The sequence below is a fragment of the Telmatherina bonti genome (genome assembly GCF_933228915.1).
Source record: "Telmatherina bonti genome assembly, chromosome: 11".
NCBI classification, from domain to species: Eukaryota; Metazoa; Chordata; class Actinopteri; order Atheriniformes; family Telmatherinidae; genus Telmatherina; species Telmatherina bonti.
Genome location: NC_136629.1, coordinates 31,900,894 through 31,925,581, shown reverse-complemented (window position 1 = coordinate 31,925,581; position 24,688 = coordinate 31,900,894). Strand labels below are relative to the sequence as shown.

General features: G+C 37.6%; 1 protein-coding gene across 1 annotated transcript in view; it reads right to left on the bottom strand.

Annotated features, from left to right (window-relative positions):
* Positions 1-23,450, bottom strand: part of phactr2 (phosphatase and actin regulator 2) — a gene marked incomplete at its 5' end in the record, with an annotated part of 62,862 nt that extends 39,412 nt beyond the window's left edge. Inside the window, one exon of the mRNA XM_079249030.1 lies at positions 23,312-23,450. Within this exon, the coding sequence (XP_079105156.1) occupies positions 23,312-23,450 (139 nt within the window). The remainder of the gene's footprint in view (positions 1-23,311) is intronic.
* Between the last annotated feature and the right edge of the window lie 1,238 nt (positions 23,451-24,688).

Sequence of the window (24,688 nt, the reverse complement as noted above, 5' to 3'; positions counted from 1 at the left end):
ATTTGTCTAAGGTTCATATAGTTCCTCATCCGAGGATGAATTCTCTTCGGTCCACAGTGCACTACAAAGTCATATGTCATTGGATTCAGCACCCAGTTTCCACAAGTACAGCTGAAGTAAAACAAATTGAAAAAAATCCTGACTCTATATTTACTGCAGATGACCAGATAAACTTCTAGCTTCAAAATGAGACTAAATTTTATTATAATTTCCTATTTTTCTTTTCAATTTTATTATTTATGTAAAGTTTCATTATTGTATGTTTATATATATAGTCCTCTTTGGGTTTTCATGGTATTGCTAACTTTTCCAGGGAGCCCAGGAAGACTAGCGGCTACTAAATGGGCAGCTAACATGAATCCCAAAAAAACAATAAAATCCCATGCCATATGCATACTTCAAGTCAATATCCCTATCTATTTGCATAATTAAGCCAGATGCCACATCTTATTTAGAATCCTCGACCCTGGAAAAATACCCCGAGATGAAGCAAATGGCTAGAACAGTCTGCAAGTTATAGAGGAAATTAGCATTTACTCTAATGGTGGCAATCTGGTTAGGTTTTTGTGTAACACCTACCATGATGTCATCACATCATTTTCTTTTTGCCATTAATTTGGAGCATTATATGTTGAGTTAGAGCTCTGATGCAAAAACTACGCATTTCTCCCAATAATGAAAAATTCTTTCAAACATTCCAGGATTCAGAAGATGATCCAGATCACCTTCAACATGCAATCACCTTATTCCATTTCTAACAGACATATATACAGGCATATAGACAGACCAACACCGCTGACAATGTGACCTTACAATATGCTTTAAAGTCATCTGCACCCTTTGTTCTCATGAAAGAGATCTTTTAATGTCTGTAGGAACGTAATTTGGGCTTGAGAAATGAAAAGAATCTTAAAGTCAAAGGGAGGTTTTAGTGACAACTTCTCATATTATTGCTCAATTAAAAAATAAAGGGAACACACATGTCTGCACTGAGAAAATGAGCAATCTCACCATTTCCTGCTTAAATGCCACCAGTAGGAGTTGAACCCCCACCCTTCCTCTTGCCATTTTTAATTATTTCTTTCCTTCCTTATTAAAAAAAGCTTATTTTTGCAGTGTGAATAAGAACAGAGAAGTAAAAGTAGGTGTGAAAGACACAAGCTGATCTCAATCAGTGTCTCAGTAATATGATTCAACTTTTAATGCATATAAAATGATCCATGTTACACAGATACCTGACATGTTTTGGCCAAATCCAGGCTACTTTTTGCACTTGGGACTCTGACAAGTGTTGCCGGAAGTGGACCAGATGTCAGTTGCCAGCCTAACTTTGATGATGAAAGTAATGTGACAACATGTCAATAGAGTCTTGCATGGTATTATATGCTTAAACTTCAACAACTTACTTAAGCAACAATACTTAAACAAGTTACCTAACTGGTTTGTAGCAGAAGATTGTTCTTTTTTGCAGATCTGACTACCTCTTTTGCTACTATACACATTTATAATTGTTTTCAAGGACAGACAGGCTGCTTTGTGTCTGTCTGCTGAGGGTCTGCATAGATGGCAGAATGATAGTTGTCCAGATTGGTGGATACACTGAAGTCACTCGAGATCTACTAGATATGATCATATTCCTTATCAGTGTTTCTACTAGCAAGAAAAGTGATGTGCATATGCAGGGTTATTGCCTAAACTCAGTGGAAGTGATGAATGAATCAGCAGGACGATTGCTTTCATGGAAAGCTGCTCCCTGCAGCTTCCGTTAAAGAACTACATGAATAATTTTACTAGTTTGTTTCCAGTCTGACTAACGGAAATTAAATGCCTGGAGCAGACATTTTGCTAACAGCACTGACATTTCCATTTGGGTCATTTGGTCAGCCAGCAAACATACACAGTATGACAAATGAGTTAAATAAAAAAAACAAAAAAACAAAAAAACATGGTTCTTTGGAAAGCTGGAAGAAACTTTCCTCGTTGAAAAGCTGTTTTGTTAAACTCCTCATTTATTTAAATCTCTTTAACAGAAGATAGCAAAGTTACCCTCACTAATAGAGCTATGATAGCTACATTGCTGGGACGGGTGTTTAGATTAAATAAACTAGTAAATTACTGTGTAGCGGACCCCCCGACTCAAGGATGAGACTTTACTGATGATTTTTTAGGTTTAATGGCAGTAAACCCGCAAATTCACCGAAAGAGCTGGGAAATACACAGAAAAGACATTTAAATAACAACCCGACTCTTACATCCTCTACAATAAATTTAAAACTGGCAGTAAACTCATAAAATTGATTTATGTGGCAATATAAACACCCAAATAGTCCCGTTACATACTTATTAAACATACCTCGTTCCTCTAACAAGGGGGATGCTATTCATCAAAAGAAAAGAAGACGATATGTTCTTCAGTAAAACTGTAACATTTTTTACTGTCTTTTTTGTTGCCGTTAAGTGCACTCGCACCGCCACAACTGATGGGTAGAAGTACCTTCAAAATAAAAGCGTTGACAGAACGTTAAAAGTACTAGTGCTAAAATAAAATATTACCATAAAAAAATAAAATAAAATGAAAATTACTTGTGGTTATTTACATACTGTAAAATGAACTCTGCACAAAATTATTCCTTTATTCCTAATAATTATCATTATTAAATTAAATTAAATTAAATTAAATTAAATCATTATTTATTTAATTTTTGAAGAGCCGCCGGAGCTGATTGTCCAAAGGAGAATGCTGCACAAGCTGATGAAGATGATGGAGGATTCTTCACACCCTCTCCACAACACAGTGAAGAAACAACAAAGTGTGTTCAGTGAGAGGCTTCTTCAGGTCCGATGTAAGACTGAAAGATACAGAAGATCATTCCTGCCAGCAGCCAGCAGCCTGCAGAACAAGACCTCCTCAAATTAATTATATACCACAAGATTGAATTTCCCTTTGGGGATTAATATATATATATAAATTAAGTATTTTTCTTTTCTTTTCTTTTTTTTTTTTTTTTTTTAACAAACCATATTCAAATAACATGTAGCTAAAAGTCTATGAAGGTCTGCAAAGTGACTCATTATTTGAGTCAGTTGTGTTGGAGCAGAGATGTGTGGAAAGATTGTGGTAATCCTGTAGTGGTTTATTCTCTTATGATTTTAAACAGCTTAGATATGTGAGCTAGTGATGGCATTTGTCAAATTTTATGAGTGTTTTACACAAAAATACTGAACCAGAAATGTAAACTACCAGTATATGCAATGCCAGTGAGAGAAGGGTCAGTGCAGTCAGCGCTGCCCTGGAGGAAACTCATCATGAGTCAAGGAAATGACAATGAACCTGACACCAAGATGTGTATGAAATGTGTCGAGACTTGTCAGCCTGGTAGGAGGGCACCCAAGTAATATCTGCTTAATGTGAGATATAATAGTACTGCTGCTGTGCTTCAGTCTCAGCATGGGAGTCAGCTTGTGGGTGGGAGAGAAGCTTTTGCCATAAGCAGAGTGACAACTGAGGTCTTGCAGCGCATGGCCTGACAGAAATGAGCTATCATTACACACACATAAACAAACGGTTGTCTTTAAATGACTCCAGAAGACATCACATTGATTTCTTTTATATATTCCAACTTGACTACGTCCTACCAAATCTTAAATGTAAGCTTGAAACATATGTTTCCTTGATTAAAGCTATGGATATTTTGCTCCCCCACCATCCAGTAAGATTAATTCCCACAGTGGGATTGTGTAAACATGTAAACAGACACACATACGTACACAAACACTACATTCTGTGCACAATTCAGGCTTTCCAGATGTGGAAGTGAAATCATTTTTCATTTTGACCAACACTGCCATCTTGTGTCACCATATGCTAAATGACGTCAAGAGGACGACTCGTCACAACGTCCACAACATCACGTCATTTGTAATGCAAAATTTTTCCCCATTTCACTGCTGCCCTCTCTTCTTTTTCTCTCTGAAGCCATCAAAGAATAAAGAACTCTAAACAACCATAGCATATGTGCAGTTAGAGAAGAAAGTACATTCTTATGAGAGATTTATGAGAGTCAACAGAGAAACTGGTCTGGTTGCAGTATGGTTGGTTCATGCACACATTATCAAAATGTTCATGGAGCCTCAGTCTTCATCTCTTATACTTCACCTTATTAATCAGTAATTATCTACTAATACAGTCTCACATGACTGCTTTTTTTTTTTTTTTTTTAAATCTACTTTGGTTTTTAGATTTAAAGTATTGCCATTTAATACAGATTCAGGATGACCCAGTATTTGTATATGATGGAGAGGATAATTGGACATGCAGTAAAGTCGGTGAAGAAGAGGGAGGATGAAGACACAACAGGAGGATATTTAGACAGTTTACACAAGAAAATCACTGTGTTAGCACAGGCTGGGAGATATTAATATATACTCTGCATTAGCAACTCAGAGGCTACTGAATTTCCTGGAAGCTAAATGTGTTAAATGACAAAAATACAGTTGATGGTGCATCAACTTACCAGCATGCTGATACTGATGAGCAATATTTTAAACACTGATTATAAAGTTTGACATACCTGCATATAATCAATGCATGTTTTTGTGTTTTTCATCATGATTTATATTTAAGTTGCAACATTTTTTTTGTGTTTTGGTGGCTGCAGAACAGAATCCTCGTCCATTTTGTGACTGATGAGCTGTGACTGATGTTCACCGATGCACTTTACAGTTAGTTCTCCACCTGCCCTACAACACACTGATTTTCTGATGTTTAATTGGGTAACATATGTAACACACATTGGTCAGATTGACATCTACTAGTTTCACCAGTAGCCACACATGTCACAGTACAAAAAGTGGACCATGTTTGACATACAGGGTGACCCTGTAATTAAATAAGGTTAATTGATGTCACTTGTCAAATTTGTTTGACAGAATTAAAACAGCTCCTCATATTTAAGACAATAAAAGATTTTCATATGCACTGCTGGGCATCTTTCACTCACTGCACCATTTTCTGCACCATGCATCACTTCCTTCTCATCTACTCCTGTTTTAAAACCTTTCCTGCTGCTTTCTGCCTTGGGTTCAGTTACTGATCAGCTTGGATTAACTTGGATCAATGCAGAGCTTTTACTCAGCATGCGTACAAGAATGCAGCAACAAGAAAGGGTACTTCTGGAAATATACTGTATTCAAAGGAAGAGAGAGATGCACATTTCTACAACTTTTTTCAGGAAGCAGGTCTGGTTTGTCCTGGCACTAAATAACAGGGATCAAGTGAGGCAGCCTGACCTTTCAATCACCAGAACAGCAAAAGTAGACACAAGAGAAGGTAAGGAGGAGAGGGGCCAAAAGAAAGGAAGAGAGTCATCAAATATTAAGTAGTAGCCTCAGCAAAACAAGGGATAATAATTGTTTAAGTGCTACTTTTCTGAGCCTTTTTTTCCACTCTCCTTGACTTATTCATTAAACCTGGTGTTTGCCCTGGTACAGCCACAGAGTACTGCTACAACCAAACATGACTGTATTTTTAAAACACTGACTGTCTAAAAATGAAATAAGTGCATTTAAGATTCACTGGCCTTTGCAGTTATGTGATCTTCCACACTTCCCCTTTATGCATAAATGGTTTGGGTATCAGAAGTAGCATTAATCTTCTGTGTTACAGTCTAGACTGACCTTTTCAAGAGTCGGGGCTCGGACATCTCCATACGCGGACTGTGATTCAAACTGGAAACTGTCATAACAGCTAAGTGTGATCTAGCAAGGAACAGGCTCCATTGCACAAGTGAGCGAGCTGAGCTTAGAGGAGCTGCAGATAACTGGTTTCACTGAAATCCCATCATGTCCAGTTAGATTGGATAGCAAAATGGACATTTGTTTTTGATATTTTGTGACCTGGAGAAGTTCATAAATGTGCTTTATGCAACCAGAATTATTCACTGTCATCAGCAGACTTTGATTTGGGATTATTTAGAAGTAGTTGCATAGATTTTTATGCAATTTTTTAATGGAATTTTAAGAAAATCTGCAAAAGACCATAACATTAAGGTGGCATTGTCCAGATGGGTCTCACTACAACATTGCAGTAACTGTAATAATGTTTTTAATAATATCACTTCTGGCTGCAAGGTGGCATAGCGCTTAGCACTGTCTCACAGCATGAAGATCACTGGTTCGAACCTCCGCTGCGGGGAGGTTTGAACATGTGACTGCATCTCTCCACGAACAGTATGTGTTAGTTCTCTCCTGGTGCTCCGGCTTCCTCCTATAATCCAAAGACATTATGTTAATTGATCACTCTAAATTCTCACTAGGAATGAATATGAGCACGAATGGTTGTTTGTCTGTTTGTGTTGGTCCTGCGATGGACTGGAAATCTGTCCAGGGTGTACCCTGCCTCTTGCCTGATGATTGCTGGGATAGGCTCCAGCTTTCCCACTACCCTGAACTGGACTTGGCGGTATAGAAAATAAATGAATGAATAATCTCACTTCTATAAAGAAGTGAAAGCTCAAAGGAAACCTGCCTCTTTAAGAAAAAGTTGCAGGGCAGGTTGAATAGACTTTAACCTTTCCACCTCAGCTAAGTGCAGAGGTGCATAAAGTTAGAAGTAGAAGTAAAAATAAAGTAGAAGTCTTGCCATGTTTTTGGATCTACCTGTGCATTTAAAACAGGCATTTTCAAGAACAGGCTCGTCTACTTTGGAGTGGAGCTGAGCTAATTAAATTCAGCTGGTTTAGTGACTGGTTGGAATGAGCTGCAGGACTTTTACTTTATGGCACCTGGATTATACACTTTAAGTGTCAGCAGTTTTAACCTAAATCATTATTTAAATAGTCGCTATTTTGTCTGTGTTGCAATACCAAATAAGACATCAATGTATTGACATCAGTTACTCATCAGTGTGTAATTCTGGCTATAAACTGCTTTTCTATAGCTTTGCTTTGGCTCTTACTGATAATAAATCATTACTCATTGTTTGGATAATTACAATGCAGCAAAGGAAAAACACAGTTCTCAGGTTCACAGACAATTATAAACATTTGTACCTGATAATATGAATCGTAACTTCTTATAGCAATACAGTAGTGGCTACTTCCATTCTTCTTCCTTTTCTCATCTGCCAGTCAGCTCATCTGAAACATGATCTCCTGTTTGTTGTATTCTGTTCGGCACAACCCATAAGCTGCCATCATTGCTAAAATGTTGCCTGTATAAATCAATAGCTGACATCCTGCCAAACAGCCATTCAGAGAGCTTAAGAGAAGCTCAAAAGAGATACAGAAAGTAAGGAAGGCGGACGTGTAGCCGGGGACAAAAAGAGCTGCAGGAAAGACACTGTTGGGTACAGTAACAGCAGCCATAGAAAAAAAAGAGGCTGTGGATGCTGGAAAATGTACAATAATAGCACCAGCACATAAAGAAAACACAGAAGTGTGTGATATGAAGCCCTATGAGAATACCATATCTGGAGAGTAAAATATTCAACAACAAGCATTCATCCCTGCACCTTTAAATTCTAACTATATAAGGCCATAGCTGCACAGATTTACTAGAGAGGCACTGTCAATTGTAAAAACAGCTGTCCGAAGCATGTCAGCCATGTTTACTCTGTGGTGTTGTGTGGCTTTTAGGCCTTTGGCTTCTTCTAGAGGCTCAAAATGCTTAGTTTTAAAGTAAACTTGCCAGTAGTAGATGATGGTTGCTTTAGCCATTGTTCAGATGGCTATTACTGATGCACTGAGGTTTGTGTTTTTTGGCTTGAAAGGTCTGGATCAAGGTTTTGATTAATATTATGGAATTAACATATTAATTCCAGGGTTGCAATACTAACTGCTTTAAAGCTGCAGCCTTCATGTTCCCTCCTGGGATGATAACTTTGAGACAGGTCAAAGTGGATAACATGTGATTTAGTCTGCAAAGTCTACTTGTCAAACAAGTAAGGCTCAGTCTGCGGAAATGATGTTGTACTTAAGCAGGTCACATTTTTTAATTAAAAATGAATGCCAGACAGAAATAAGACGACACATCTGACAAAATAGCAGCATTTGTGGCACAGATGAAGTCGTCAGTGCAGCTTTCTTACAAATCCATCAGATGATTGTGTCGGTCAACTGTAGCGAGCGGTGAAAAACTTCACTTAATTTAGTTACAAAGGCATGTTCAGATTCATCTCTAGCTGTCACCCTGTACCAAATAAATGACATATTAAGCACACATTCAACAGCAGGGAGAGAAAACACACTCAGCAGCTTTAGATCATGGCTAACTCACACATGCCAAATACAAATGCATGCATGTTGTCCCACAGAGGCTACTTTGCCTTGCAAAACGCAAATATACAAATTTGCAGCAGTAGACATTTGATATGTGGTGACTCAGCCCACATCTTAGTGAACACAGACATAGTAACACATCTTGCAAAGAATCTAAAGATCATTTTAGCCTCAAATTACTGGCTTTCATTATTTGAACAAGAAAGCAGAAGCTTTGCCTATTAAACACGCTGATATGTTATGACAACCTCTGCCAACAATAATTAAACTACATGAGATAACATGGGCCCGATATAGTCCACCTGCCTCCTCTGGCTGAGCAATACCCCAACCAATGCGCTGACGTACCATCGTCACGTGATCCAACACACCCAACAGCAATCAGCCAATTCCCTCAGGAAATATTAGTCGTAATAACTTCTCTTTCCTCAGTAGGAATATTGATAAGAGAAGTAGTTGCCATTAGAAGTGGTTTGTCTGAGTCATGTGAGAAACTAATGCTGTAATGTAAGTGTGGGCAGACTCACAAACCCAATAGTTCCATTTGAAGCGATGCACACAGTCGTCATTGCTTCATAAGCTTTGCCAAAGAATCTGTTAATAAAAGTGTCATCTGAAAATCTGGACCTCTTCACAGCGCAGCAGAAGGCTGTTTAAGACAACTTAAATGTTATGAAGTGATCTTCTTACATCATTACCTAATTAATGCTACACAAAGTGTAGCTGCTTTTTATCTTTTCAGCAGTTGCCTTGTACTTGCTGTATGAATGAAAGATGTTAAGTGTTTATTCTAATGTATGAGACAAAGCAGGACGGGACAAACAAGCTTTAAGCAGATGACTGTTAATCGTGCAACAATGGGAAAGACAGTAATACAGCAGCTCATAAAACAAAGCAAACAAAGCAGTTAAAGGCACCAATATTGAGTCATGTGCAAATTGAAATGCATTATGACCCCCCTTTAAAACTGAACAGTCCTTTACACAGCTATCTTCAAAGTAACCATGGCCACTGTACTCAGACTGCTTCATCACTCAGGAATTAGGATTTACAGCCTCTGCATACTTCTCTTAACACGCAGAGCAATCACTGACAAACAGGTGACAAGCAAAGCTCAGCAAGTGAGGAAAGAATGAGAAGAAGGTGCGGAGAGACGGTCTTTCTGCCAGCAGCAAAGCTTGATACGAGCACAGAATCGGAGGCAGGAAGGCAAAGATTAGAGAGGGAAGTACATCTTTTCATGTGAATAAGAAACTCACCGTCATGTTCCATGATGTGACCCGGGGAATGCGATCAGCTCAGTGAGCTGATCCTTTCCTATTTCCAGCATATGACCTCTCTCCCCTCCCTTCCCTCTATCTCTCTATACTTCCCTCATTCATCACTGAACTCCCTCCCTCTTCCCCTCCCTGCCCTTTTCGTCGTCTCACCCACTCTCTGCTGGCTCCTCCTCCCTCCCTGCCTCCTGCATCCACTTGCTCAAAAAACAGAGCATTAAAAGTTAATGTTTGTTTCCATCTCAGGTCCTCATCCTCCCTTCCAGTCTCAGCCTGCATTTGTCTCCATCTCCCCCGCCTGTCAAAGATTTTTCCTACTTCCTCTGGCTCCAGTCCCATCCACCCACTGTGACTTAAATAATAAGGAGACTTACTTTTAGGGATGAAGCCATTGAAAGATATAATAGGAGGGTGTACTCTGTGCTTAATGTCTTTTTTCTTATTGTGTTAATCAAAATTGATGTTTTTATTCTCATTTCTGAGCATTCCATTCAATTCAATTCAACTTTATTTGTATAGCGCCACTTCACAACAATGTTGTCACAGGGCACTTTACATACACGAATCAACATACACATCATTTCGAGCCAATTCATATTTATCCCATAATAGAAACCAACTGATTGCATCGAGTCATGACTTCGGTGCAATCCCCGATCCTGAGCATGCACACGGCGACAGTGGGATGGAAAAAACTCCCCTTAAACAGGAAGAAAAACCTCCAGCAGAACCTGGTTCAGGGAGGGCAGCCATCTGCCTCGACTGGTTGGGGTGGAGAGGACAGGAAAGACAGATCATGTACAACTGCACTTATTCAGGAAGTGCAGGAAACCTCCAGTAGAACCCGGCTCAGGGTTCTGCCGGAGCATTCAAACATTATGTACATATGAAGGGACTACAGATGTTATAACAATGACAGACCGTATTAATCCCAACTTTATTTCTCTTCCTTGTTATGGAGATGTTTTATTTCTAATCTAAAAAAAAAAAAAAACTTGTATATGTTTTGGGTTTATAGTGGGAACATTTTCTGTGACGTCAGATGTAACACCTACTCGGGCATTTTGTTGGTTTGCTTAGCTTTTCTGTCAGCGGCTTACCTATGTGACCAACATGAGAAACTTTGACCATAAGATTGAAAGTATAACTGGTTATAAAAAACACACGGGATGGGTGGGTGAGTCAGTGACACATGTGACCTCAGCAACTGTCAGTTTGAAGTGAGAACATTTCATCTTATGAAACATAAAATCTCCACCAGTCATTTAGAGCTGAAGGTGCCTTTAGGACTGGAGGTGAAACCCCTTGAAGAACCAAGAAAAAGTCCAGTTACACTCCACTCAAACCCTCTGGTTTGCCATGACCTGGATGAATAAACTCCAACAGCTCAACATGAAAAAAATTCAAATGGTTAATCACCCAACCACATGGCGGCAGCTCAATGCAAGTTGCCATGTAGGCATGGTCAAGTTGACTTGCTGAAGTTAAACCCAGCAGAATGGAGGAAGAAAGGGGATTTACGTGACTATAAAGCATAGACTGCTGTTGGGTATGGATGGGTTGGTTTGAGTATTTAAAAAAAACTGCTGATCTGCTAGGATTTTTACACATCTCTTGACTTCACAGAGAATTGTCCAAAAAAGAAAATACTGCATGAGCAGCAGTTGTCTGGACCAAAAGGAGAAAAGGCAGACTGGTTGGAGATGATAGAACAATAACGTTTACTCATATAACCACTGGTAACAGCCATGAGATGCAGAACACCATCTCTCCAACCTTGGAGCAGATGGACTACACCTTGAAATTCGACAATAGATGGAAAATTGGACAAATGCCGCTTGTTCTAATGTGTCTCGATTTCAACTGTAACATTACCATTGTATAAATTTATCTTTAAAAAAAAAAGCAACTTTGCATATTTGATCAATCTTAAACCAGTAAGTATTCGGCACCACCTGAGTCTAATAACGGGAGGTGGGTTGTTCAGTCACTGTCTTGATGGAGTATATTAGCTTGCTGTTTACTCGCTAAACAGTATCTCTTTTATGTTTTATATCAACATTGATTGTTGCTTGGTAATACGTAAGAACTAATCTAACAACCATGGCACCGCTGTGACTGCGTAGTGACAAAACAACCAAAGCAGATATTGAACAAACGAATCATAAACAGGACCTCAGTAATAATTGCAACGCCAAATAAATCAATACACACAGAGACACAGGCTGGAAAGGAGACAGAGTGGAATAAAAAAGGCAGACAAAGAAATCATGAAAGTCTAAGTAGCAGACCGATGTTTTGTTTTTTTCTTCTTTCTGTTTCAGCAGGAAATGCGTCATTTGCACGCCTGTGTAGATTTGATGCTGGAAGTCACAGCTCACTGTATCACACCTGATGACTTTTGACCGACATGACATGTCCCATATAGATACACTCACTGTGTTATTCCAGTATGAGGTCTGTTTGGGGCTTTGGATGTATTACAAACATATTGTCTGATACAGAGATTCAACCTATAGAAAGCAAAGGTGGAAAAGGACACTTTCTCACGATGGATGGAAAATAGCGTATGTGTTTGTGTGAGCTTGTGTGAACACTCCAAGTAATCAGGAGTCTGAAAATGTCCGCACAGCTATGAAGTTATTGATCACGCAATAGCAGCAGAAGCTATTACACTATATGTTGAATTTTCCAGTTTCATTTGTTTTCTTCTCTTTTCAGTTCCTTTCGTTGCTCATTTAATCCCTTCCCTGATTACCTTCACATCTTAAAGCTGTTAATTTTCTCATTTCTTTTCTTACAATGGATGGTTATTACATTTCTAAATTCCAGCTACACACAAACTTCAATTCACTCTATGAGCACAGTATTATTAGAGGCTGTGCAGAGGAGTGTTAACATCCTGTTTACATCTTGCTAAGGCATTTTAACAAATATTAATAGAGTTAAAGGTTTAGTAAATAACCGCTGAGTTACTTATAGACAGGAGGAGAAGAGAAACACAGAGAGGGAGACTTTGACTTTTCAAGCAGCCCAAATCAGCGACTCAGAACAAGCAAGACTGGCTCATCAACTCCAGCAACACCCACCCCCACATATACATGCAAAAGAAACGAATTGACAAAAATCTCGACAGCATTAGTATCTCACAAGGTCAACTAGCTATTATTCTTCTTTTCTCACGATTAGATGTGAGAGTAACAATTACAGCCCACCTGAAAACAGACAGAGGGATTATATCATAAGAAATAGGACAAAAAGAAGATCCTCCAGTCAACAACATTTCAGTAACTGCCAAGGCAAGAAACACACCTGTGTGTCATTATGCAATCAGTGTAATTACAGGATTACAGTCATGTTTTTGTGAGTTCTCCAAAAGATGCATTACAAATGGAAAAACAATGCAGTAATTTGCAAATCAATTCAACCCTCAGTTTAATAAAAAATTGCAAAAGTCAACATGAGTTTAGGGCTTCCTATAATGCAGAGCTGGGTAACTCCGGTCATCAAGTCCTATAAGTGTTAGGAGTTTCCAGCTGCAACATGGCTGATTAAAACCAACAGGTAAATAGCAGACTTGTGCGTTTAGATTAATGTCTGCACAAGTCTGCTAATTAAGTCTGATTTGTGTAAGGTACGTTGCATCAGGGAAACAGCTAACACTTACAGGACTGCGGCCCCTGAGGGCCAGGCTTACCCAATGTTTTTTCTTTTTTTGTTTATACATATACACATATATATATATATATATATATATATATATATATATATATATATATATATATATATATATATATATATATATATATATATATATATATATATATACTTCTTTTTTTTTTAAATTAAATGGTAATTACATAATCTCTAATGAATAAATGTGTAATTCAAATGCTTCACCAATGGAAGGAATTTGGAGCTTTATTACATTAAAAAAAAAAATAAATAAAAAAAATTATATATATATATATATATATATATATATATATATATATATATATATATATATACATATATATATATATATATATATATATATATATATATATATATATATATATATATACATATATATATATATATATATATATATATATATATATATATATATATATATATATATATATATATATATATATATATATATATATATATATATATATATATATATATATGTATACAGATATGTAATTACAAATTTTTAAAAAATCTCAAGTCTGCATTAAGTCTGTGTAAAATGGCTTACAAGTGAGAAACCCACTGGGGAAAACTCTAAGTTTCCATACTAATACTAAATAAATGAGTCAAAACATTTGACATTACTCAGGACAATTTTAGTCATTCAAAATAAAAGGGAAGATGAGAACATTTATAACTGGTACTTTAGATTGGGGAAGTTGTGGATCAAACCCAGATCCCTTCCAAGTGAAGAATAATCAGTCCAGTCATGGCTTCAGGTGCACAATGGACAAAACCCTTACTGATGTGTAGCTAACCACGCGACATGCACGCCTGTCCTATAACAGATTCTGGCTTTTGTCTGTGAGTTTTGGTACTTTTAGCTTTAGTTCAGTTTGTTGGGTTATTTCCTAAGTCTTTACTTCAGCTTTTATATATTGGATTGTCTGTAGGGTTTAGATTGAGTATTCAGTTATTTTTACTTTCTGTTCGCGTATGTACCTGGCTCTAATTTAGTTGTTAGCGCTGCTGCATTGGTACCGTTTGCTTTTATTTTCCTGTTTTTCCATTTTGCCTTCCTCGTTTTACATTCTAAGTCAGTCTATTAGGAGTTTATGTTGTAGTTTAAGTTCTCATTCTTTTTTAATCCTGCCATTGTTGTGCTTCTTCTTTCGTTTTAATAAATCAAAGTTCCTGCATCAGCCTCCCTTATAGTTCGGCTCTCAGGTCCTTCCTCCTCGACACATCATGATTGGACCTCAAGCTCTTGCTTATAGAGTTTAAACATAATAATTTTTTGGCGTAAGTCACTTGTATGTAATATTTTGTCTTGAAATTAGCCCTTTTAGTGATTTTTAAACAATATTCAGTGTTTTTAATGCACTTTAGTTCAGCGTTTATGTTTATAGTGCTAGTTCACTACAAAGTCCTCACAAGGCAAATAAGCAATTAAAGGCAATTTAATCCACTTAAAACAAATTCAATTCAATTCAATTCAATTCAACTTTATTTATATAGCGTCAAATCACGGCAATGCCATCTCAAGACGCTTTACAGACAGAGGGGAAAACATAATGAAGGCCAATTCATAGCAGCCTATATAAGGAAACCAACAGATTGAGTTGAGTCCAACTCAATCTCCCATCCTGAGCAAGCACACTGGCAACAGTGGGAAGGAAAAAACTCCCTTTTAACAGGAAGGAAACCTCCGGCAGAACCCGGCTCAGGACAGGCAGCCATCTGCCTCTGCTGTGTGGGGGGAAGAGGACAGAAAGACAACAGACAACTCCCGGCCAGGGAGACCTGCTGAGACAGGAGACATACATGTTAATGATGCAACACTGTTATGGGGGGGGGGGGGGGGGGGGGGGGAAAGAAAGAGATAAAGAGAAAAAGAAAGAAGCTCAGTGTATCAGGAAATGTCCCTCAGCAGTCTAAACCTATAGCAGCATAACTAAGGGATGCTAACCATCCCTAGCTATAGGACTTATCAAAAAGATAAGTCTTCAGCCTAGTCTTAAAGGTGGGGAGGGTGTCTGCTTCCCTAACACTAACTGGGAGCTTATTCCATAAGAGAGGGGCCTGATAACCAAAGGCTCTGCCTCCTGCTCGGCTCTTTGAGACTCTAGGAACCATAAGTAAGCCTGCAGTCTGCGAACGAAGTACTCTGCTTGGTATATAAGGAACAATGAGGTCTTTGATATATAGTGGTGCCTGGTTGTGGAGGGCTTTGTATGTAAGGAGAAGGATTTTAAATTCTATTCTAGATTCAACAGGCAGCCAATGAAGAGAGGCTAAAACTGGAGAAATATGATCTCTCATGCTGGTTCTGGTCAGGACTCTGGCTGCAGAATTCTGGATCAGCTGAAGGCTTTTCAGGGCATATTTAGGACAGCCCAGTAATAGAGAGTTACAGTAATCTAGTCTCGAAGTAACAAAAACATGAACCAGTTTTTCTGCATCACTCCGAGACAGAATGTCCCTAATTTTGGCTATATTACGTAAATGAAAGAAGGCTGTTTTAGTAACCTGCTTAATATGTGGGCCAAAGGACAGGTCAGGGTCAAATATTACTCCAAGGTTTCTCACTGTAGCACTGGAAGCTAAAGTAATGCCATCCAGGTTCATTACAAAACCGGAAAATTTAGCTCTGAGTTTTTCAGATCCAACGAGAATTACTTCAGTCTTATCTGAGTTTAAGAGGAGAAAATTTCTAGACATCCAAGTCTTTATGTCTATGAGACAATTTTGTAGCCTATTGGGCTGATTTGTTTCATCTGGTTTAAAGGATAAGTATATTTGAGTATCATCTGCATAACAATGAAAGTTTATTCCATGCTGTCTAATAATTTTGCCTAAAGGGAGCATATATAGCGTGACGAGTATTGGTCCAAGTACAGAACCTTGAGGAACTCCATGACTTACTGTAGTTTGGGAGGAGGACTTGTCATTTACATGAACAAACTGAAGTCTATCAGATAAATATGATTTAAACCAGCTTAACGCTGTACCTGTAATTCCAATCACCTGTTCTAGTCTTTGTAACAGAATGTTATGATCGACTGTATCAAATGCAGCACTAAGATCAAGCAAGATAAGTACGGACACAAGTCCTTTGTCTGAGGCCATAAGAAGGTCATTAGTAACTTTCACCAATGCTGTCTCAGTACTATGATGAGCTCTAAATCCTGACTGAAACTCCTCGCATAAATTATTTCTGCTCAGGTGGGCATGTAGCTGAGCTGAAACTATTTTCTCCAGAATTTTGGACATAAACGGGAGGTTAGATATAGGTCTATAATTTGCTATCACCTCTGGATCCAGAGATTGCTTTTTAAGTAAAGGCTTGATTACAGCAGTTTTAAATGATTGTGGTACATATCCTGTCACTAAAGACATATTGATAAGATTTAGTAGTGATGTATTAATTAAAGGGAAAATGTCCTTAAAGAGGCTCGTTGGGAGAGGGTCTAAGATACAGGTGGATGGTTTAGATGAAGCTATTATTTTAGTTAATTCAGAGGGTTGGACAGGACAGAAACTATTTAGACACAAGTCAGATCCTGGTTCTAAGGATGCTTCGGAGACCACAACAGGCTCAACATTATAGGTAGAAGGAAGAGTATTGTGAATTTGATCTCTAATAGTGTCAATTTTATTCCTGAAAAAATACATGAAATCATCACAGCTAAGTGAGAAAGGAATACATGGCTCCACAGCGCTCCGGCTCCTAGTAAGCCTAGCTACAGTGCTGAAAAGAAACCGAGGGTTGTTTTTGTTTTCCTCTATCAATGATGAATAATAAGCTGTTCTTGCCGTACGTAAGGCTTTTTTGTATACAATTAAACTTTCTTTCCAGGTTAAGTGAGACTCCTCTAGTCCTGATGAACGCCATCTGTTTTCCAAACGCCTTGATGCCTGTTTTAGAGCTCGAAGCTGGGAATTAAACCAGGGAGCCTTCATAATCTTACCTAATTTCTTCTTCTTTAGGGGAGCAACATTATCCAAGGTTGTACGCATTGAAGCTGTTATAGTATCAGCATGTTGATCAATCTGAGCAGGAGTAAGGCTTAAAGGGGGACTCTCAGTCATGCTAATACATGGTAGATGTGAAAAAATTGATTGTTTAAATTTTGTAATATTATTGTCTGATAAACATCTACTATAGTAGAATTTATTTTTGGTCAGTGAGTAATCAAATAAAGTGAATTCAAAGGTTAACAAGAAGTGATCGGACAAGACAGGGTTTTGAGGAAATACTTTGAGCTTATCAGTCTCAATACCATATGTTAGAACAAGATCAAGAGTGTGACCATGAGAGTGAGTGGCTCCATTGACATTTTGTGAAAACCCAATTGAGTTTAGAATAGAGCTAAAGGAAATGTTTAAACTATCATTTTCAACGTCAGCATGAATATTAAAATCACCTAGTACAATGACCTTATCAGTAGTCAGCACTAACTCAGACAAGAGATCAGAGAATTCGGTCAGAAACTCGGAGTAAGGTCCGAGTTCAAATTAGTTTAATTTATAACATGTGTTCCTACAAGCTAATTCATGAAAAAAACTAGATAACAAAAAGGAAAGTTACAAAAAAGATCACATTCACTCAATTCTGGCTTTGCAAAAGAGATGTCTCCCACTAATAATTTAATTATCATCTGTGTTATTATTCACTCTCTTAAACTATATGAAGTATTCCAAAATCTTATCATGAAGTCCTTAACAGTGTGATGAAACACACTTCATTTTCCATCTTCCAAGACTAATGGATCTTTGTTTCTATGTTCAGAATATGTTGATAAAATGATACATAATACGCACTATCGCCCTTTTTTTTTTTTTTTTTTTTTACATTTGGCAGATTAACAAATTCAATATTTTTAAAATAAAATAGGGGTTTACATGTTTCGCAATTTACTAAGTTCAAACGACTAAAGAGCTCTAATTTTATAGGCATACCAATATTATTGGCCAATATCGACATTAAAATGCAATATCGGAAATCATATTGGTTTTTACTTTTGTCATGATATAACTTTTACACAATATGTACATACTATATATCAAATTCTTCAGCTCAAATGATAACATATAAGAGATTTCATGTATAGTTTTAGATATTTTTGTTTGTTTGAAATGAAGAGTTGTAGAAAATCAGTATATTAGATGTCGGAAAAAGATTAATATCGAACATTGGAGCTGACCAAATTTACATCATTTTTGCAGCTTTTTAGATTTGAAATAAAGCAACAAAACCTTCAAATAAAAAAAATGAAATAAAATATTTATAACTGCTTATATAATAACAGATGGGGGTATTTTGTGAATATACAGCATTAAACATTAATCACTTGTCACAGCTTTTAGAAAACATTAATTACCTTTACTTATATATACCTTAAAGTCTTTGGCCATTTGTTCTATGAACATCAGTCATCATGACTGATTTTTTTATAAGAAACCAGCAATAATGATTAGTTGGCACAGGTCATATAAAGCTATCGTGCAGTAAAAAGTTTTCTATTGCTCAGTCAATAAAAAAAGTATTCTTGCTACTGTAGAAATACACTTCTCTAACAACAGAAGATTTCCTCAGGGGCTAAAAACCTTTGGCTGTACATTTCCACCGCAGGATATTACTTTTACCCCTGAAGAAGTAGTTTCCTGTGTGTTGAACTTTTTAAATTAATTAAAACACTTTCATTTTCTTCTGCCAAAATTTCTATCCCCCTCTTATTTAAATATATTTCTATCAAGCCATGTCAGCATTAGGTCAATCACAGCTTTTCATTACACGTGGTGTTGCTGTGACACAATCAAACTGTACAGAAGGTTTATTAAGTCTCTTTACAGAGTACCGTAATAATTTACTCAGTAATAATATACTGAGTAATAACGTTATTTAAAGCTCAGTTTGCAGTTTCAAACAAATTGTAAATTTGCTTATCAGTCTGGCAATGACTTGTTAAAGTGCTTTTATAAGGTTCAAAAACCTTTGGTTGGGATTTACAGTGATGAATATTTCTGAATATTTGTAGTTGATGATGTATTGGGAGCATAGATGATGTACTGGGAGCATTTTATCCATCTCAGTTATAAGAAAACTCAACAAAAGCATGTAAATTTGAACTTTAAACTTAGCTCACAAGCTCATTGTTGATCCCTTATTTCCTGAAATCAGATTTGTTAACTTGTTTTCACCTTCCAACTGCTATTATCTCGGCTCTGATTTTAATTTCCATTTAATTACTCACGTAAGAAAAAACATTTAAATGTCAGTGCAAAAACAGGTGTGTGCTTTACATTATATCTAAATCATTTAACGGACAGATACAAGTCTTGTAAGTAAATATGACCTGAGTGTGTTTGAGGTTTAGAGAACACAAGTCTTCGAGAGATTCTTGGAAATACAGATAGATACGACTGTTTTGATAAAAATAGACAACTCATTCCACCCCTGTGAAAGCACAAGTGTGTGAACTGAGACCGCTTTGTGCATAAGGACAGAAATACCAGGCACCATTGCCGAGAAGAAAGCAGTAGTTGACTAGGAGCATAAGTTTGATCCATGTGACTGTTTCAATAACTGGTTGCAAACCCTAAAGTCACAATGGACAAGCGTTAGTGACTTTTAAGGTCAGCTGATGGGAACAACATCACCTGCATAGCAATAATGACCAGGTTTCTGTATATCATAGCGAGAAGATGAAGATGTCCCAGCACTGACTCTTGGGGCACTCCTTAAGGGCATTAATAGGATGTGAACAGCTCTTCTACAGGTGTCCTCTTGAAAGAAAAGTGCATATTTTGCAGGGCTGTGACAAGATGCTTTTGTTCCAATTCAATTCTATTCGAATTTCTTGGGTGCCGTTCAAAGACTATATAAAATGATGGACGGAGCCTCCGTGACCAGTTTCTGAAGAGCTGAACTGAAGCACTGTGGGCAGTTCCTACCATCGCCACCTTGGCACGGGCATGCATGTCGTCTCGCTCGGAAAATACAAATATGGGCAAAGAGGTTCAGCTGAGAGGGGGGCTGTGAGCGTCATGATGGATGATTGACATCGAGCGAACTCCAAGTTGCCTGTAGCTAAGAGCTAACCGAGCTAACCCAGAGATAACAGGAACTAACCAGCTAACAGAGGTGAGCGGACTAAAGCTAAGTCATGTTGTTAACTGGCTTAAAAACCATGGTTGTTCTATGTTCATCTTACTTGAAGCAGGAGATCGGGTACCTGTCAATCAAAATGACAAGCCTCAAAATGCGCCAAATTTCGAGATTAAATTACTGTCTGATTTTCAATTTTTTCTATTTGATTTCCCACTTCTAATATTTTGTCTAACCAGTTATTAGAGCTCAATGAATCTGTCTGAATTTAAAATAATTTCAGGTCAACAGAGATGGTTAGCCATGTCATTAAACCTAGTTTTCCTGATTAAAACACTTCAAGATGCCACAGAAATTTACACTTAACCCAGCAGATTCCTGCAAAATGATGACAGATCAGTCGCTCCGACTTCGCTCGACGGCGGTTTCAAACCAAGCAACGGTTTTTCTCACCTACTCCTGGATTTTACTTTCTAATGTCCTACTTGCATAGGATTGATGATATTTTCTCAAACTGGATCATCAGAAAAAAATGAATGACACATTGTTCTGTAGTAATTAAACCTTCAGTTTGAGATTTTATTCCTGTGGCTGTGGAAGAAGCAGACATAGTAGCTAAGGATAAACTGTGTGGGCCGTGAAAGGGGAATAGCTGCTCTCTGTACAAAAGAGTTTTAACATGTAGTTAAAAGGGTCTGTAATCAGTGTTATTTTTAGGAGGGTACATGAAAAGCGCAGAACTCTCAGGTCCTTTTGTTCTGGTTTCTTTCTTCGGTCCTCTCCTCCTCCTTAATCACTGCATACTTTCTTGATTCCTCTTCTTGTTCTCATCATTTCTGTATTGTTTACTTTCTTCTCTTTGGCTTGTTTAAATGTCTTCGTTTTGTCCATTGCTTCTATCTCTTGTCTTTAACGTCTTGCTTGTCGGCACTTCTTGTACTTGGTTATTTTTCTTTCCTTTCTCGTTTTACCCCCTGTAATTACAGGAGTGTTACAGCATCCATCTGGATGACAACACGTTATTTAGACAGAGCAGAGAGATGGGAATATCTGCCCACAGATTATCCATGTTCAACTGCACTGACATGAAAACCAAACTTAGATTAAAGATATAGAAACCGCTGCTTCAGGTTGGTGGATTCAGTAGTTTGAGTTCTACATATATGTGATAAAAATTAATCTAGAGAAATAATAGATTATTGTAAAGGGAATGGGTTTCTATTCATCTAAGATTTCACGCCCAACTAAGAGGACTTACTTTGTGTTTATTCCTCTTGACTTACATGTTTTATGTTTGTGAGCTTCACTTTTTTTATACTGTGTTGTTTTTTTTAAAAAGAATGAAAAATAAATATTTACATAAAAAGACACCTTTCCCTTCCGCCTTTAATTCTGGTGATAACACCCAACAAGGAAGTTTTTTGTTTCTTTCTTTGTTCTTGTTTTTTTTTTTTCCATCAGAAAATCAAATTTTGCATAATCCCATCATCTCTATAGATAATATGTGTTATTCAGACCACAGTTTGCTGGGGAAGGAAAACTGTCAGTGTGCTGTGTGTTCATATCAAATCTTAAAATGGGCATTTAGATAAAAGGAATGGAAAATACTGCCTGACAGATCTGAAAAGGGTTAACATCATGCATGCCCTTTCATTTTCATGTAAAATGGTAGAATAGCGCCCCCTGCTGTTTATTAGCCCTATAGTCCACTTCTCTTCTAATAACAGCAGTGTTACATGAAATTCAACTTTTTAAGTGACTAAACAAGTAAATCAGTCTCAAATTATGCAATATAATCTTTTTTTCATTGCATAAAAAGTGAGGATTTCCTCTGGAATCAGGGAACATTAGTATAATGATCAAAAGTTTGTCCCAGCGTTTAACTTCCCAGCGTTAACAAACCATAAGACTCAAAATCCAAACTGGTAGAAGATATAAATCACACTGGACGTCTAGTTTCCCAGCTGCTCTGTAATCTCTTCCTGTAATTACAGTCTCACCATAAACACACAATACTTCCTGTGTAAGACAAGCAGAATAACTCCAACTTCAAGTTCAAGTTTTGATATATTATTCAGGCTGCAGAAAAAGACAGCTCTCACAGTAAAAGCAGCGTATTATTAAACCTCATGGCAGCTCTAAGTGAAAGCGTGTGAATTGGACAGCGAGCACTGCTGCAGGCTGAGGCTCAAGCTCTGAAGATGGCTGATAGGAAGTGGTTAGAACCACTCAGGCAGTAAAAGCATGTCAGTGTTCAGCATGCATGGCCTTCAGGCAGGAAAACTGTCGCGCTGACATTTAAAGAGATGCTGAGATGTGGTTGGTTGACACCTTGGTTTAGGGCTTGGTTTACAGTCAGTGCACACTTAATGTTTTTTCTTCTTTTCTTTTTTTTAACAGTTATACCACCAATAAGTGTTGGCTGCATTCTTTGAGAAGTTTGCACACAATCACTCACACACACACATGTTAAAACGTCAGAGTAAAAGTGTTTTCATTCCCTTTTCCTGACTTGGTTCTGATGTTGGCTGTTTCAGTCCCAGTTTAATTAAAACAGTGTCCTTGCAAAGTCTTGCAGAAACTAGTGAACACATCAGTGATAAACTGGATGCATCATAAAGCCACGTTTAAATATTAATATATAAATGATTGTGTGCGACTAATTTCTACGTTGAGTGTGTCCTCTTATAAAAGCAAGTTTGCTTTTTAAAAGTAGCCCAAGACGAGCAAAAGTGAAGAGGAAGTTCTGCTTTATTATTTAGGCATGTTCAGAAACATGAAACTTAAATGTAATTTAAACTACAAAACCAACGACACACACATCACATGACGATGAGCTGAGTAACATAAACACACACTGAAGGAATGTATCACTATGGACACTCAGGTATCACATAGTTTAATCGCATTTTTGGTGTTTTCTATTTCCAGTGCAGGATAGTTCCGGGTCAGAAAGTTGGTTCTCGTACCTGAGCGGGCTCCTCTGAGCCTGAACAGAACTCTGGAGCGAAATCCGGAGGTGTCGCTGTAAGAGCGGAGCCTGGGGAAAGACCAGAGCTGGGGAAAGCGCCTCCTCTGCCCGAAAGTGTTCCCTTCCTCTTCTTCCATGCTCGCCTCCTCCGTCAGCCCGCCAGGAGGAGAGGAGAAGCCGACTGAAAGTTCACACTAACATCAGCAGCAGCCTGCCCGCCCCATCACCTCTTCCTCATCTTCCTCCTCTTCCTCTTCCCCCGCAACACATTCGCGCGCGCTCTCCTCACAATTTAATATAAACCACACAGCATACAAAATCTGCTACAAAACTATAACCAAATGGAAAAAAAATAAAATATTTGTTGCATAATTTCTTAAAAATGTCCCTCATTTGGCTTGATGTTCACTGTTTTGATTAAAAACTAGGTTCGTACATTTGCGTCATGTGACGAGATTTTTAAAAAGAAAAATTGTCTAGATGTAATGAAAATGGAAGATGTAAAAGTAACACGGAAAATAGACATATTTAAGTTGCTGCAGCTTTTAAACGTTAGATGTCGCTAAATTATCGCGCTGGTATTTAAACACGCTGGTCCCATGTTGGCACCCGTACTTTTACACCAAGAGGTGACTACAAAGAAGATATCTCACTCTGGACCATTTTCAGAGCCCGATAAATATTTGGCCAACACGCTTTTCTCGATCAGGTTACACTCCATATAAAACATGCATTTACAACCATTTACTCTTTCTTTTAATATAGGAAGTCTGGCCCTAAACTGTCCTCAATATGAGGTTTTGTAATAAATTAAAGGTTATGCTGCAAGATATATTTGGTTTTGACATATGGTTGTTAACACTGTCATCTCACAGCAAGAAAGTTCCTGATGAAAACTTTGTGTGGAGTTTACATGTTCTCCCCATGCACAACTTCTCTTTGGTTGTTTCAGCTTCTTCTCATTGACCAAAAGCATATATGGTATATAGGTTGTCTTAAACTTACCACTGAAGTTTGAGTGTGCATAACTGTGCTGGCATTGTCTGGACTTGCAATCCATCCTATGGTGTCTCGAAGACACATCAGTCATGTTCGATAAGTGTTGAGAATTGCTTAAAATGACCCAAGCACACAGAAGTCATGCACAACCAGTTCAGATGGAATATTTCTTCTTGCAACTTTTTCTAAAGAGCCATTCTAGGGCCATGCTTTTCTTATGGGATATGTTAGCAGTAAAAGTACTTTGTTTCTCTCACACTGAATATAAATGATAAATAACTAAAACCTGCTTTTATAAATGAGATAGATAGATAGATAGATAGATAGATAGATAGATAGATAGATAGATAGATAGATAGATAGATAGATAGATAGA